Source organism: Oryctolagus cuniculus, chromosome 17, assembly GCF_051225735.1.
Source record: "Oryctolagus cuniculus isolate XC-2025 breed Fujian yellow rabbit chromosome 17, ASM5122573v1, whole genome shotgun sequence".
Classification (NCBI taxonomy): domain Eukaryota; kingdom Metazoa; phylum Chordata; class Mammalia; order Lagomorpha; family Leporidae; genus Oryctolagus; species Oryctolagus cuniculus.
Window position 1 is genome coordinate 60,635,693 of NC_142883.1, and position 16,451 is coordinate 60,652,143.

The 16,451-nt window shown below is 40.9% G+C and overlaps 1 protein-coding gene across 11 annotated transcripts in view; it reads left to right on the forward strand.

Moving 5' to 3' along the window:
* The window catches only part of ULK2 (unc-51 like autophagy activating kinase 2), an 84,625-nt gene that overhangs the window by 62,068 nt on the left and 6,106 nt on the right, over positions 1 to 16,451 (forward strand). For 7 of the 11 annotated variants that reach the window (XM_089318490.1, XM_089318491.1, XM_002718949.6 and 4 more), the window contains 8 exons: positions 925 to 1,070; positions 3,126 to 3,206; positions 6,666 to 6,952; positions 7,277 to 7,464; positions 7,831 to 7,934; positions 12,442 to 12,591; positions 13,970 to 14,175; positions 15,810 to 15,988. In XM_089318490.1, coding sequence (XP_089174616.1) covers positions 925 to 1,070; positions 3,126 to 3,206; positions 6,666 to 6,952; positions 7,277 to 7,464; positions 7,831 to 7,934; positions 12,442 to 12,591; positions 13,970 to 14,175; positions 15,810 to 15,988 — 1,341 coding nt within the window. Of the gene's footprint in view, positions 1 to 924; positions 1,071 to 3,125; positions 3,207 to 6,665; positions 6,953 to 7,276; positions 7,465 to 7,830; positions 7,935 to 9,166; positions 9,495 to 12,441; positions 12,592 to 13,969; positions 14,176 to 15,809; positions 15,989 to 16,451 lie in introns of those variants that run through there. The other 4 variants (XR_016224343.1, XR_016224344.1, XM_089318492.1 and 1 more) reach the window with 2 other exon arrangements.

The following is a 16,451-nucleotide window of genomic DNA, read 5'->3' on the forward strand; positions in this document are numbered from 1 at the left end:
GGCCCAAGCACCTGGGCCATCCTCCACTGCACTCCCTGGCCATAGCAGAGAGCTGGCCTGGAAGAGGGGCAACCGGGACAGAATCCGGCGCCCCAACCGGGTCTAGAACCCGGTGTGCCGGCGCCGCAAGGTGGAGGATTAGCCTAGTGAGCCACGGCGCCGGCCTGTCTCTCTGCCTTCTAAGCAGAGGTGGTGGGGCAAGCATTGTGGTACAGTAGGTTAAGCTACTATTTGGGGAAATCTGCATCCCATGTCTGAATGCCAGTTTGAATCCTGGCTTCTCTGCACTTCTGATTCATCTTCCTGCTAATGTGGCCTGGGAAGCAGCAGATGATGATGGCCCGAGTATTTGGGTTCCTGCCATTCCCACCCTGTAGAGCTCCTGGCTTTGGCCTGGCCTAGACCCAGGTGTTGTGGGAATTTGGGAAGTGAACCAGTGGAGAGAAGATCTCTATTTTTCTTTATCTGTCACTCTGCCTTTCAAATAAGTAAATCTTAAAAGTATTTTAAAAAAGATTTTATTTTGTTTATTTGAAAGAGTTACAGAGAGGGAGATACAGAGTGAGAGAGAGAGAGATCTCCATCTACTGGATCACTCCCCAAATGGCTACAGGAACCAGGGCTGGGCCTAGCTACTTCCAGCTTTCCTATGTGGGTGCAGGGGCCCCCAAGTACTTGTACCATCTTCTGCTGCTTTCCCTGATGCATTGGCAGGGAGCTGGATTGGATATGGAGCAGCAAGGACACAAAGCACTGCCCATATGGGATGCTACACCACAATGCCAGTCCCAATGAGTTACATATTTTTAAAAACTCTACTCCGTAGCCTATTGTTAAGGAAGTTTCAGAAAAGGCCAGGAATAAAAAGAGCCCTATAACCTGCCAGAGAACAGAGAAGAAGTAATTGTTTTTCTTCTCTTTTAGATCTGCAGTGGTACGAAGGTCTAACACCAGCCCCATGGGCTTTCTTCGGGTGGGATCCTGCTCCCCAGCGCCAGCAGACACAGCACAGACAGTTGGACGGAGACTCTCTACCGGATCTTCCCGGCCTTACTCACCTTCCCCGTTGGGTAAGAAGAGTTTAAAGCAGTTGTTTTCAACCTTTCTTTCACTGTAACAAATATGACATGACATGACACAGTCTGTGTAGGAGTATTGGCTTTTTTTTTTTTTTTTTTTTTTTACAGGCAGAGTGGACAGAGAGAGAGACAGAGAAAGGTCTTCCTTTTTCTGTTGGTTCACCCCACAATGGCTGCTGCGGCCGGAGCACTGTGGCCAGCGCACCGCGCTGTCCGTAGCCAGGAGCCAGGTGTTTCTCCTGGTCTCCCTTGCGGGTGCAGGGCCCAAGCACTTGGGCCATTCTCCACTGCCCTCCCGGGCCATAGTAGAGAGCTGACCTGGAAGAGGGGCAACCGGGACAGAATCCAGCTCCCCGACTGGGACTAGAATCCAGGGTGCCTATGCTGCAGGCAGAGGATTAGCCTATTGAGCCGCGGCGCCGGCCAGGAGTATTGGCTTTTGATGACACCAGTTCTCAGCTGATGGGAGATCTTGGTCATCTCTCCAGCCATAACTCATTCCCAACACCTTCTTAAGAATCTCTGCATAAATCTATTAGGATCAGTATTAGAAAAATAATACAGCTGCATCTTCATAGAGTTTGGGTTCTAAATGCAAAGTCAGAAACCCTAGGTTAAAGAGCATAAAATGCCCACCCTCATCACTCGGATTTATGAGGATTAAAATACAGCAGCTCCTGCATGTACACCAGAAGCCTTCCATCTCCAGTAGGAACCTGGTGACAACTTTGTTACAGATCTTCTACTGGAAGTCATGTCCAGTAACAAGGAGAATGCTAAAAGGAACAGCACAAATTCTGTCAAACAGAAAAACAGACTACAAACTACATGTTCAGTGCAACTAAGAGAAAAAAATACCTGAACTCCAGACTATGTATAAGAAAGGCTAAAGCCACTGAGATGACAGCTCTGAGGGTGGGAAGAACTGGTGGCAGATCCTCAAATTGCAGATAGCATATTTCCAAGAGGAGAGGGCCCTACCTCATCGGAACTGCTGTAATAAAATTAAGATGGCACAGGAGGAAATCTCAGGAGATAGATAAAGGTTACAGGTAGTCCCCAGGAGCCCTGCTATTTTAAAAATGTAAGACCTACAATGATAATTTTTTTAAAAAAAATTAAATTTCATGTTACTGTTGTAGTACTTTTAAAGCTGTCTTTCTCTGGAAAATCTTCAGACAATCTTGGCCTTCTTTCATTTTGCAGGAGCCCTGGAGGCACTATAAGATCTTCAAAGACAAGAGCCAGACCTTATCATTGCACTCAGGAAAAGGCCCTTCCTTGGGATCTAAGCTCTGCCTAAGCATTTAGACATCATCCCCTTCTGCCATAGACTTGAGTGTCTTGTTTTTGTAAACTCCTGAAGCCTTTTCCAATGTTGCCTTTTATGTGTGTGTGTGAGTTCTAGGGAAGGTGAATGCAAAAAAAGAGATTATATGTGTAAGAGCCTGATCAAGGGAAATACCTGTGAAGGACAGCAGTGGATAGGGGAAGGCAGGAGGGCCCGCACCCAAACGTAGGTTAGACAGCTGGGAGAGAGGAAGGAAGGAAGCAAAATTGGGCAAATAATCTCAGATTTAACACACCTCTAACAAGGTGTTCTCCAGACTGAGGGAGTAGCTCGAGCACTGAGGCTCTCCCTGACACACTTCAACAGGCCCGAAGCAGTACCCTGCTATACACAGTCCTTGCTGGGAGCAGGGGCATCTGGCTTTATCACCAGTGGGGTTGATCCAGAGGGGCAGCAGCTGGATTGCTGCTAGCTGAGCCCCAGATACTTTTTACAAACTCTGTCATACACATGCGCCTGGTACAGGCATTAGTTTGGTCGTGAGACTTGCTTTCTTGATGATCTCATTTCAAAGCAAGTTACTATTGTAACCTTCATGTGCCTGGTGCCGGGTACATGGGTTGCTTGATAAATGTTTGTTGAGCTAAATCTTTGCTAATTTAAGTTTATAAACTGTAGAATTCTGAGCAGCTTGTGTATGTGTTACAACCCTGTATTGATTTGGGATCGTTTCTTTTCCCTGTCTCCCTTTGTAGTTGGGACAATTCCTGAGCAGTTCAGTCAGTGCTGCTGTGGGCATCCTCAGGGCCATGAATCCAGGAGTAGAAACTCTTCAGGTGGGAAAATTTATTTGGTATATTAATGATCTGGATTAAATTATGAGTGGATTGGCGTTTTACATTTCTTGTCCTGTTAAAAGAACAAAATTGCTGTGAAGTATTTCCTGTACTATCCTGGTTTTAGAATCTTGGTCTAATGTGTTTTAGCATATAATAGCAAATCTCATACTCTTTTTGGGTGTGAGATTTCATTATGAAAATAAGTATTAGGAATCAAATAACTTAGCTCAATTTTATTCATTGTCACATATAATTAATCTAGAAAATGAAATTTTATTATTTTGATATGATTTTTGATTAATATGATTTTTGCCAGTCATCGTCAGATTGTGTGACTACGTTTGCTTTACTATAGAATGTGCTCTCTAAAAAGATGTGGTGTAAATCCATGCCAGGTTAAATTTTGTTGTATGGGCATTTGAGGAATTGGCCAGTTAAAGGAACTCTTTTATTCTAAGTTTATTTGTACATATTTTGTATTTTCACATATATAAATGGCAAAACAGTTCTGAAAGAGTAAATATCAGTTTTGGAATGAAATTAATTTAGTGGCCAATAGCAAAGTTGCTGGTGTCTTTTTTTTTTTTTTTTAAAGATTTATTTATTATTTATTTGAAAGGCAGAGTGCAGAGAGAGGAGAGAGTGAGGTCTTCCATCTGCTGGGTCATTCCCCAAATGGCCGCAATGGCTGGAGCTAGGGCAATCCGAAGCCAGGAGCTTCTTCCCGGTCTCCCATGCAGGAGCCCAAGGACTTGGTCCATCTTCCACTGCTTTCCCAGGCCACAGCAGAGAGCTGGATCAAAAGTGGAGTAGCTGAGCCTCGGACTGGCTCCCATTTGGGATGCTGGTACTGCAGACAATGGCTTTATCTGCTAGGCCACGGCACCAACCCCTGGTGTGTTTTTAGAAAGATGATGGTTGGGTCCCTAAGAATACTTGCATGCCCTTAATGTTATTGGTGATAATTGACCTTGGAAGAAACTCTAAAGAATGTGTAACTGGAGCTCAAGCCTTGTTGGACCTTAAGTTGGCAACAGCGTAGTTTGTATAGGGAGAGGGGACTGTACCTCCTGGCTTTTGACATGGTACCCCTTAAGGGTCAAGAATATGTGTGGGCTGGCAAGTGTTTTCTTTGTAGAGAATTTGGGTTTTTATGTTTTAAATATGTCACTAATAAACCCAACAAAATACAGAAAATATCCTTACACCTGTTATTTTTAGACAGTAAAATTCTGGAAAAGTATTATCTTTATGATTTTCTTTTCTACTTTTTGTTTTATTTGAAAAGCACAGTAACAGAAAGGGAGAGACAGAGATCTTCTGTTTGCTGATTCACTCCCCAAATGCCCTCAGTGGCCCTCAATGGGGGCGGGGCAGAGCTAGGCCAAAGCCAGGAACCTGGAAATCGTCTGGGTCTGCCACGTGGGTGGCAGGGGCACAAGTACTTGTGCCTTCTTTCACTGCCTTTCCAAGCACATCAGCAGGGATCTAGATTGGAATGAAGATGGGACTTGAAGTGGTGCTGTGATACTGGATGCCAGTGTTCCATGTGGCAGCTTAGCCCACTGTGCCACACTCTCGCCCCACTTTTCTGTGTTTTTACAGTTTTCTTTTCTTTTTCTTTTTCTTTGGCCAGGCAGAGTTAGACAGTGAGAAAGACAGAGAGAAAGAGTTCTAGACAGTGAAAGACAGAGAGAAAGGTCTTCCTTCTGTTGGTTCACTCCTCTAATGGCCGATATGGCTGGCACACTGCGCCGATCCGAAGCCGGGAGCTGGGTACTTCCTTCTGGTCTTCCATGCGGGTGCAGGGACCCAAGCACTTGGGCCATCCTCCACTGCCCTTGTGGGCCACAGCAGAGAGCTGGACTGGAAGAGGAGCAACCGGGACTAGTACCCTGCGCCCCAACTGGGACTAGAACCTGGGGTGCCGGCACCACAGGTGGAGGATTAGTCTAGTGAGCTACGGCGCTGGCCTAAAGTTTTCTTACTTATTTTTATTTGGAAGGGAAGAAAGGAGGGGGGTGGGAAGAGAAAGGGAAGGAGGGAGGGAGGACAGTGTTCTTCATCTGCTGGTTTACTCTCTAAATGGCCACAACAACCAGGTTTGGGCTAGGCTGAAACCAGGAGCCACGAAGTCCATCTGGGTCTCCCAAGTAGGTGAAAGGGACCCAAGTGCCTGAGCCATTATCTGCTGCCTGCAAGGGTGCACATTAACAGGAAGCTGGATTGGAAGTGTCGGTGAGGCTTTCACCCAAGCATTCCATTATGGGATATAGACATCCCAAGCAGTGGATTAGCTGCCATACCATGATGCTTGCCCTCCATTTTGACTTGTTAATTTTTGTTTTGAATAGGGATTATTTTGGATTAATTTGAAAAGTTTCTTTTAGTTGCTAGGTAAGAAAAGAAAATAATAACACTGATAGACTCAAGATATATTCTTTTTTTTTTTTTTTTTTTTTTTGACAGATAGAGATAGACAGTGAGAGAGAGAGACAGAGAGAAAGGTCTTCCTTCGTTGGTTCATCCCACCAAATGGCCACTATGGCTAGTGCTGCGCCGATCCAAAGCCAGGAGCCAAGTGCTTCTTCCTGGTTTCCCACGCGGGTGCAGGTGCCCAAACACTTGAGCCATCCTCCACTGCCCTCGCGGGCACAGCAGAGAGCTGGACTGGAAGAGGAGCAACTGGGACTAGAACCCGGAGCCCATATGGGATGCCAGCGCCGCAGGCAGAGGATTAACCAAGTGAACCATGGCGCTGGCCCCTCAAGATGTATTCTTATAAAAAGTACAAATCATATGTTCACTGTAGGCCTTTGTTTCCATTCACTGTAACCATTCATCAGTGTGTAGTTTTCTTTGGTGCATGAGACCTTGAATTAACCTCAGTGATTTGGGCTGGGCATTTGGCACAGTGGTTAAGTTGCTGCTTGACACCCACAGCCTGGTCCAAGTCTCAGCTCCTCTACTTCTGATCCAGCTGTCTGCTAATGTGCACCCTGCAGGCAGCAGAGGGTGACTCAAATACTTGGGTCCCTGCCACCCTTCTGGGAAACCTGGATTGAGTAGCTGGCTCTTGACTTTGGCCTTGCCCAGCCGTGGCTGTCACGGGCATTTGTAGAACAAAGCAGTGGGTGGAATATCTCTGTCTCCCTATGTCTCCTTGCCTTTCAAATAAAATTTAAAATTAGTAAATAAAGACTTTTTTAAAAAACAGCTAATCTGCCATTGATTAAATTTTGTCTCCTGAGACTACCAACCACATTGCTTTGTAAATGATGCCAGAAAGTCTATTGCCAAGCAAACAATTTTTAGAATATCTCATGAAAAACAAGACATTCCTCAAAATTCTTATTTAAACATTGTCTTCTTAATTTTTAAGTTTTTGCCTTGCATTTCTTCATCTTAGGTTAATGTTGCAATATTACTAATATCATTAATTCATTTTTTTGATAGGCTCTCCAGTGCCACAGGCCCAGTCACCACAACCTCACTTATTGGGTGCTAGACTGCAGAGTGCACCCACTCTGACTGACATCTATCAGAACAAGCAGAAACTCAGAAAGCAACACTCTGACCCTGTGTGTCCATCCCACTCTGGGGCTGGGTATAGCTACTCACCACAGCCCAGTCGGCCTGGTAGCCTTGGAACCTCTCCCACCAAGCACATGGGATCCTCCCCACGGAATTCTGATTGGTTCTTTAAAACGCCTTTGCCAACAATCATTGGCTCTCCTACTAAGGTGTGTTTATTAAACCCTTCTGTAGATCATGAAGTGGTATAGTATTTATGAAGAGGATTCATGATGAAAATAGCATAATTTAATGAACACAACCTCTGTGCCGGACACTAACCACTTGCTGAATGCTCTCCGTGCATGAGCCCATTTAATCTTCAGAAAAGGAAATAGAGACTTAGTGAGTTGAAATGAATGCTCTGAGGTGACAGGCTGTAAATAGAAGAGCCAGTATTTGAATCCAGGTCTGAGTCCTGATTACTGTGCCACACACCCTGCTAATTCTGAACACTTCCTGCCATATTAACTAGCTTGTATATGTTTCTTTAGACCACAGCTCCTTTCAAAATCCCCAAAACACAAGCGTCTTCCAACTTGTTAGCCTTGGTTACTCGTCATGGGCCTACTGAAGGGCAGTCCAAAGATGGGACTGACCCACGGGAATGCTCCCACTGCCTCTTCGTACAAGGAAGTAAGAGGCAGCGGCCTGAACAGCAGAGCAAGGCAGTGTTCGGCAGGTAAAAGACTGTTTCTTTCCTCGCCTTAAATATGAAAACTGTAATAGCAAAACAAATATATTTCTTTATAGAAGCTGCCAGATCATGTAAGTCTAGAAGCTGGCTTATGCCTTCTAATTATTAATATGTATTGTATACATTTAACATCTCTGGAAATTGCAGATGCTTCCAGTAACTGTAAAATGCAGAGTTCTTCCTGAACTTCCTGAATTTTCTACTTTTGTCTATTGTTTTGGTTATGGAAGTTTATATCTACCTTGAATTATTTGGTGTCTGAATTTTTGTTTCCTTATTCTCTGTCTATTAACCCTTCTATTTTTTTAAAAAACTATACCTCCACATTATTAACATGACTATTCTTTTTAGATCTGTCAGTACTGGGAAATTATCAGATCAACAAGTAAAGACAACTTTAGGTGGATACCAGGGGAGCACAGACAGTTTAAATACAGAACGACCAATGGATATAGGTAAGAAAAAAATCTAATTTCTTCTTAGGTAATTTATTAGCATATGCTTTACTTTCTTATTCCAGTGGTGACAAATTACCATAAACTTGGTGGCTTAAAACAGCTTAGATGTGAGGCCAGTGTGTGGCATAGCAGTTAAGCCACTGCCTACAATGTTAGCATCTTGTATCAAGTTCAAGTTTTAACTGCTCCACTTCCCATCCAGCTCCCTGCTAATGTGCCTGGGAAAGCAGTGCAAGATGGCCCAAGTCTTTGGGCCCCTGGCACCCATGTGGGAGACCAGAATGGAGTTCCAGGCTCCTGGCTTAGGCCTGGCTCAGCCCTAGCCATTGCAGCCATTTGGGGAGTGAACCAATGAATAGAAAATCTCTCTGTCTCTCTGTCCCTCTCTCTGCCACTCTGCCTTTCAAATAAAATCTTAACAAAAACCAGTTCAAATGTGTTACTGTACAGTTCTAGAATTGTCTTTGTCACCTCACTGTCCTGTGGAGATAGAGACTTGTTCAACATCTTGATGATTAGCAGCCTATAAATTAGAAGGAATTCTGACCTGGATTCTTTTTTTATTAGTAGGGTAATACAGGCCAAATTAGTGTAAATAGATGAGTGTACTTCAGAAGGTTCATGGAAAATGGAATATAAGATAAATGTAGTTGTATAATAAATTCCCCAGGTGATTATTATGTAAATGCAAATTTGAGAATCACCATTGTAACCTTTTTGTTGTTGTTTTCTCTGTCACTTTTTAATTGACTTCCCCTTGAGCATCCAAAGGAGAAAATGCCTGGTCAGCAAAATACCTTACTGCATGTGGTTTCTAGTTCAGAGAGAATTCTGTAGGATTTATTATTTCACTCTGTCTTCTTGCCTTCATGATTTCTAAAGAGAATTCCAGTTCATATTATGATGGTTGTTGGCATGATATATCATTTCCCATCCTTGTACTTTCAACCGAGTTATATTTTTGACACTAAAGTATGTCCTCTGTAGATGCATATATTGGATCTCATTTATTATAAGCTGACAGTCTTTATATATTATTTGGCATTTAATATTATTATTGACATAGTTAGATTTATGTATGCATTTTGCCTTTTTTTCTGTGTGTGTCATGTTTATTTTATTGCTTTCTTTTGCATTAAGTGAGTAGTTTGAAGTGTCAGATACTGATCCCTTTAATTATGTTTTTTACCTTCTTAAAAAGTTATTATTGGTTGTTTTGGTGCTTACAGTATATGTATGAAGGTACTTCAACAGTTTGTAGAAAGTGGAGTAAAGGGGCTGGCACTCTGGTGTAGTATTAAGCCTCTGCCTGCGGTGTCAGCATCCTATACGGGCGCCAGTTTGTGTCCCAGCTACTCCTCTTCCGATCCAGCTCTTTGATATGGCCTGGGAAAGCAGTGGAAAATTGCCCAAGTGCTTGAGCCCCTGCACCTTCGGATCAGCCCAGCTCTGGCTGTTGTGGCCATTTGAGGAATGAACCAGCAGATGGAAGACTTCTCTATTTCTTCCTCTCTAACCCTGTGGAATGAATAAATAAATCTTTAAAAAAAGAAAAAATTGAATAAAAAGGTAAGTTTATTTTGGTTCAAAAATTTTTGAATTCTGTGCATTTCATACTAATCTTAGCCCAGAGACTGAGAAGTGATTCTGTGCATTTCATAGTATGTACTTTTCATGAACTTTTTGAAGACTTCTGGTATGCATGGATTTCAATATTTTTGCACCAAAGTAAACATTTTAATTCCATTGCCACAAACTTCTTGAAGTACCTTTATATTAAATTATAATAATCCACTTCAGATTTACACTAACTTGATTCTAGTAAAGCATAAACATTTTACCCCTAGATAGCCCTTTTCTTTTCCCTCTTTAAGTACTATTTCTTTCTACTTGTAAAAAAATATTTATTTGAAAGGCAGAAAGATAGACAGACAGTATCTCCTGTCTGCTGATTCATTCCTTCACAGATGCTTGTAACAGCCTGTACTGGGCCGGGCTGAAACCAGGAGCAGGTTATTGAATCCAGATCTCCCAAATGGGTGGCAGGAACCCAAGTACTTGAGCAAGACTGCACGTGAGCAGGAAGCTGGACTGGGAGTGGAGCTGGGACTCAAACTCAGGCACTCCGATGCAGGATGCAGGCAGCCCAAGTGGTATCTTAACCACTGTGCTTAACCCTTTTCCGTCTTCAAGAGCAGTTTCTGTTGCCTGTTTTTTTCTCTGTGTACAGTTATACTCTTCACTGCTTATTTGCATGTATCATAATTCTTTAGTTGCAAATTGAACATGTTATATGATGTTTGATAGCAGTTCTAGATGTAGATCTTCCCTCCCCAAGCTTTATAAAATTTTTAAAATTTTGGGGTTGGTGCTATTGGGTAGAAGGTTAAGCCTTTGCCTGCAGTGCCTGCATCCCATCCTGGTGCTGGTTCAAGTCTCAGCTACTTCTGATCCAGCTCCCTGCTAATGTGCCTGTGAAAGCAGCAGCAGATGTCCCAAGTGCTTGGGCCCCTGCACCCATGTGGGCTCCTCTTTAGCCTGACTCAGTCCTGGCCGTTGGGACCATTTGGGGAATGAACCAGTGGATGAAATTCTCTCTCTCTCCTCTTTCTCTCTGTCTTCCCTCTTCCCCTTCCTCTGTATTTCTGCCTTTCAGATAAATAAATAAATAAATCTTAATTTTTTTTTGTCTGGTGAACTATTTCAGTGAAGTCTTGTATTTGCCATTACACAGGAAGATGATGCCGTGGCTGCATGGGTAGTCACTGTGGTGTGACAGTAGTTTTAGTAGAACTCTGATTCTGTTCTCTCCCCTGTTGACATCACTCCCAGCTGCTAGCCTCTCTTAATTGCCAGTAGGTTGCTCTGTTTTTGACAATGTCTTGGGGGTATAATTTGTTTAACAGGCTGATTTAATTAAATGCTGGCTCCTTTGCAGTAGTCTTTGAGGACAGTCTTCAAGCATTGTTTGGATTACAGGAAGGTTCTTAGGTGTCTCTTTCCTTAGTTCTCTCTGGTAAACTACTAGATGATGCATTGTTTACTTTCTGGCTCTCTTGGAGCTACCAGCCTCCTTGCATTTGCTTACTACCAACATCTGCATTGTTTTGGATACCTCCCTTCTGGGTGAACTTCCACATGATCTACTTCAAATCGTTTCCTTGGGGAGAGCTTCAGCATTTTCTGTTCTCTGTCTCTCCCACTGCCGGAGAAAACCTGTGCACCACTGCTGTGGAGCTGGGGCTGAGGACAGAGGTCTTATTTCTCTTGGAGGGACATCTCAGCTCTATGCATAAGTCATTCTTTTATGTGCTTTAACCCCAGAAGTCACTGGGAATTGGGACAGGTTTTGGAAACAGCCTGCCTTGATGACCATAATGTGTTTCATTGCACTTTATTTTTAAAGTTTATAGAACTCATTAGTTCTACATGAATATTTAAGTCCAAGTTAATGGATATGAAACCAGATTGCTTTTCTTAGAGTATTTAGTCATTAAAAAATGCATCTTTGATAATTTATACTCTTTTCCATTTCTGTCTTTCACATGAACTTTCTTATCATTTGAAGTTATGTATTTGCTTTCCAGTTACAGAGATTCAGCTTCTGAAAATTAAAAAAATGTTGATAGTGGGGGAAAAACTTAAGACTTTAGGTAAAAAAAAATAGGAACAGTAGATCTTAAAAATAGCTCCATGAACATCCTTAGATATTTTTATACCTGCTAAAATAAAATCTTGAATATATTAAATAGTTGTATAAATCATTTTATACATTTTCTCTAACAATAAGTACCTTTAATTAATTTATTTTTAAATTTTTCATGCTCTCCATTTGTTAATTATTTCCTGGCAGTTGCACTACGTTATAGATAAGATGGACATAGAGGCAATTTTTCAGTATTTTTTTAAGATTGTGATTTGTTTGTGATTAACTCCTGCCTCCATTCTGTGGTTTTGGAAGTAATGCTTGAATGTGGAAAAGCTTTGGGCAGCTTTCATTGGTTTTGCTTAGTTCAGTGGATAGGGGATTTTTCATCTGCCCTTCGTTTTTAGCTGAAGCTCAGTCCTCTGTCCAACATTGTCCAGCCTCCCTTCTTTCCTGAAAGATGGACGTATGTGATTCTGACATGTATGTTGGTATCTTTCTATAGCTGTATTGCTGTGGGAACTCTCCATTCAGCTTACTCTTGTGTTCTTATTTCCAGTTCTTGGTTTATACTTTTTCAAATTGCTCTCAACATATAGATTTGCATTTTATATATTTTGGAAGTATCCAGAAGTAACTGAGTACTAGACTTTGGTGTGTAATTCACACAACTATGAAGAGATTACTGTAAAATATTTTTAATGGAAATACAGTATTGGGTTTTTTGATTTTAAGAAATAAATGCCTTTTGTTGAAAGAAAAAAAACCTAATACAAAATCAGAGTCTCCCTGTACGATCCTACCCTCAGGTGTAAACACTGTCAAGGTAATACAACATTTGTAAACGTTTCATTGTAGCTCCTGCAGGAGCCTGTGGTGTTGTACTGGCACCTCCCACAGGAGTGGCAGCAAGTTCTAGGGCTGTCCTCTTCACTGTGGGGTCTCCTCCGCACAGTGCCACGGCCCCCACTTGTACCCATATGGTCCTTCGAACAAGAACAACCTCAGGTGAGGCACTTCATCCTATTATGATCTGGGGCTGGTATTTAGAGTGTAGTGTTCTGATAATGACTTACTGTAACTTCGACAAGTCATTTGTCTCTGGGTATCAGTTTCTGTAGAAATGGAAATAACCTTAAAGAGATATAAGAAGTAAATAAAAACCTTTATAAAGTAAATGTTATATTACTTATATAAAAATATTATAATATATCATAAATATATGCTTATGTATAATACTAAAAATAAATGTGATTTCTCCATGAAGAAGGAGCTATGCATATACTTTTCAGGTTATATGTTGAAGGCTTATTTTTATAGGCTGAATGAATTATTTGAAAATGATAGGCTATTGTTTGTTACTGTTTGTTTTTTAGAAACTCAAGTTTTTTTTATTTAAATGTTATATAGTTGAGGTTTTAATCTTTAAACTTTATCCTATATACATATAGATAATCTAATAGATTTGTTTTATCATGTATTCTGTATTAATTGGTTATATATGAAAAATTAAGTTAATAATATTTAGATTAGACTTGACATAAGCAATTTGATAGCATCTTATTTATATACTGTACTTTGTGTCCTTTAAGTTTTCTTTTTATGAATAAGTTACTAGTCACAACATCAGTAGATTAATAAGCAAAGGATAGAAGTAGGTAAGAAGAAGTAGAGCTAAAATGTTTTAAGATTATTAAAAATCTTAAATAATAAATTACTCTTTTAAGATTGTAATATTTTTATATCAATTAATATCCCAACATTTTTAGAAGTATTATGCTTGGTGTTGAAGTTAGTGGTATCTATGTACTTATGCCTGTTTTAGAAAGTAATGTGGCAGTTCTTAGGAAGAGCTGTAAACATGTTTGTAACATTTGATTTGTAGTAATCGATTCCTGTGTATAATACCACTTTGGAGTAATTTATCACAACAAAATTATTTAAAAGAAAGAAATAGCTGTGTGTTTCATAGTACTGTTGTTTATAATGTGAAAAAATCAGAAACACAAGTATAAATGACTCCAAATAAACATTACATATACACAGTTAGTGGACCACTGAGCATCCACTGAGTTTTCTAATTATGAAGCCTCTGGAGCAGCAAGGAGAAATGTATATGATATATATTTGTGTAAGGCAGATCATAAACTAGCTATGATGATATCTGTAAAATATACATATACGCAAGGGATAAGAGCGAACATGGAAAACTATAAACTAGTCATATGCTCAAAACAGGAGAGAGTATCAGTGACTTATCTTTTAACATTTCCTTTCTTACTTCACTAGGTTTTGTTCAATACATAAGAGTAGCAGTGGGTGTACAAGCCCTTACTCTGTGACCTAACTCTGGGCGCGGGGCCATGTGTCCTGTGCTTCCTTGCAGTGGGGTCCAGCAGCTCGGGAGGCTCCTTGTGCTCCGCAAGTGGCCGCGTGTGTGTGGGCTCCCCGCCTGGGCCATTGGGCTCTTCCCCTCCGGGAGCAGAGGCAGCTCCCAGCCTGAGATACGTGCCTTATGGTGCTTCACCCCCTAGCCTAGAGGGGCTCGTCACCTTTGAAGCCCCTGAACTGCCGGAGGAGACCCTGATGGAGGTAGAGGAGAGGCTGTAGTGGCATGTGAATGCGATGTGTGAGAACGGTTTATGATGCTAGAAGAGCAGCGCACATGGCATAGTCCTAAGTCGTGTTCTTCTCTTTACCTCACTTTTTCTTTTCTGTTTGGAAAGCATTGCTGGTGTGTTTTCAGAATAATAACACTCATCCTGGCAAGCTTTGGTTCACAGGAGGGACACATATAAATTTGGGTATTTAATATTTGGTTTGAAGTTTATTTACTACTTTGAGATTGTAAAAGAGTAGTATTTATCCTGTAACCACAACATTTTATTCTCAAAATATGCTTTTCTTCCCAAGGTAAAAATAATTTACTTAACACTTAAGTTTAAATTAATAAACTATAATGCCAGATTAGTCAATGATATCATTAAATGCTACCTGCTAAGCTGGCAGGGTGCTTGCATTTGTAGATCAGTACTGAGCCAGTTCTAAAGGGGAAAAAAAAAAAAGACATTGTACTTTGAAGTCTGCTGAGCACAAGTCTAGAACAGAAGTTAGTTTTATGATTTCAGTGTGTGGCCATACAATTCTAATTGTTTCAATTCAAAAACACCACTCAATTGAGTAATGTTTCTCAGTCCTTATGTGTCCTGCTAGTGTAGCCTGAGTTTTAATTAAAATAGCCAGCTCTTTAGGCTAAGTAAAGAACAAATTCTCTAGGACCTCTGCTGCTTTTTTTATGTAAATAAGAATAAATATTTATATACAAGTTATAAAATAGTACATGAGTAGTGATTTTGTAACTTAGAAGTAATTTAATCTAAAATTGAAAAAAAAATCCTGATTTTTTTTCTGCCTCCATCAAACTAGATATAAATTATATTCTAGTCTGTATTCTGGTGCATTGGAAGAATCCAGTCCATTGTACCATCACAGAACAGAGAGACTTTCAGAAGTTGATTAATGTATTCCCCTGTGTCTAGGAGAAACATAAAAGGAGGGCAAGAAACTTTAAATCTTATTTGAGATTTCAAAGTACATTTATAACTAAACCCAACAGAACATTAATTTCAAAATAGGTTTATAGCAGATCTCAACAGAGCGTTATTTCAGAATCCCCATTTTCAGTGTTGCTTCTTTGGGTGCAGTTATGCCTGTATATGCCTCCTTTAACTACCTGAAAAAGCCACGGAAATTCAGAGCTTTGGTATTAGGAGACCCTGTTAACTAAAAACCATCAGAAATTAAAATAAGGCTTTTTTTAACTACAAGAAGTTAGAACAATTCATTAAGTTACCAAGAAGTGTGTTTTAGCGTGGAGCATACACTTAAAATCTTGATATCTGTTTTGTCATGTTTCTGTCTCATGCATATTGATGTGATTTTTCAGTTTTCATTTTTTGTCTGATAAAAGCACAGTGACCTCTCTTTGGAGCTTACTTATATGGGTGCTCTAATACATACACAAACACACGCACATACCCACATTCAGCTACATTTATATTTTTCTTACCAGCTTTCTGACCTTTATTGAAATCTCAGTCTCCTTTGTTCATTCTAATATTCATGAGAGTAGAAAAGCATTAACAGTGGCCCTGGTTTGTGTACATAAGTAGGTATGTACCTATTGACCATCTGAAATCTTGCATGACACATTGACTTTGCTGCAGCGAGAGCACACAGACACCTTACGCCATCTGAACGTGATGCTGATGTTCACTGAGTGTGTGCTGGACCTGACGGCCGTACGAGGGGACAATCCTGAGCTGTGCACATCTGCTGTGTCCTTGTACCAGATTCAGGAGAGTGTGGTTGTGGACCAGATCAGCCAGCTGAGCAAAGACTGGGGGTAGGTGCCCCCCTCTTACGCATTTCTCAATCCTTTATGCTTTCCATAAACTTGTGTCTGCTATGTAGGCAGTATCATCCCCTGAAAATCCTATCTTATTATTAGAAGCTTCATGGGAGTCTCCTGAGTCATTTCGTTGTACACAATTTCACTGTATGAGTCAACAGATTCTGCAACCCTAGCATTGGCATTCCCCTTTCCCTGTAAACGATACCATTGAATATATTCGATGATGAAGAGATTGTTTTTATCTGAGAGTTTCCGTTGTGTTCAAAGTACACAAATCTTCCATGCCAAGCTTTCTCCCTTCAGGAGTTATGTGTGCACTAAAAAAGCAAGGAGGTGTTTGGGCATAGTGGTTAAGTTACCAATTGGAATGGCTGCATCCCATATCAGAGTGCCTGAGTTTGAGTTCTGGCCCCACTGTCAATTCCAGCTTCCTGATAGTGTGCGCCTTGGGAGA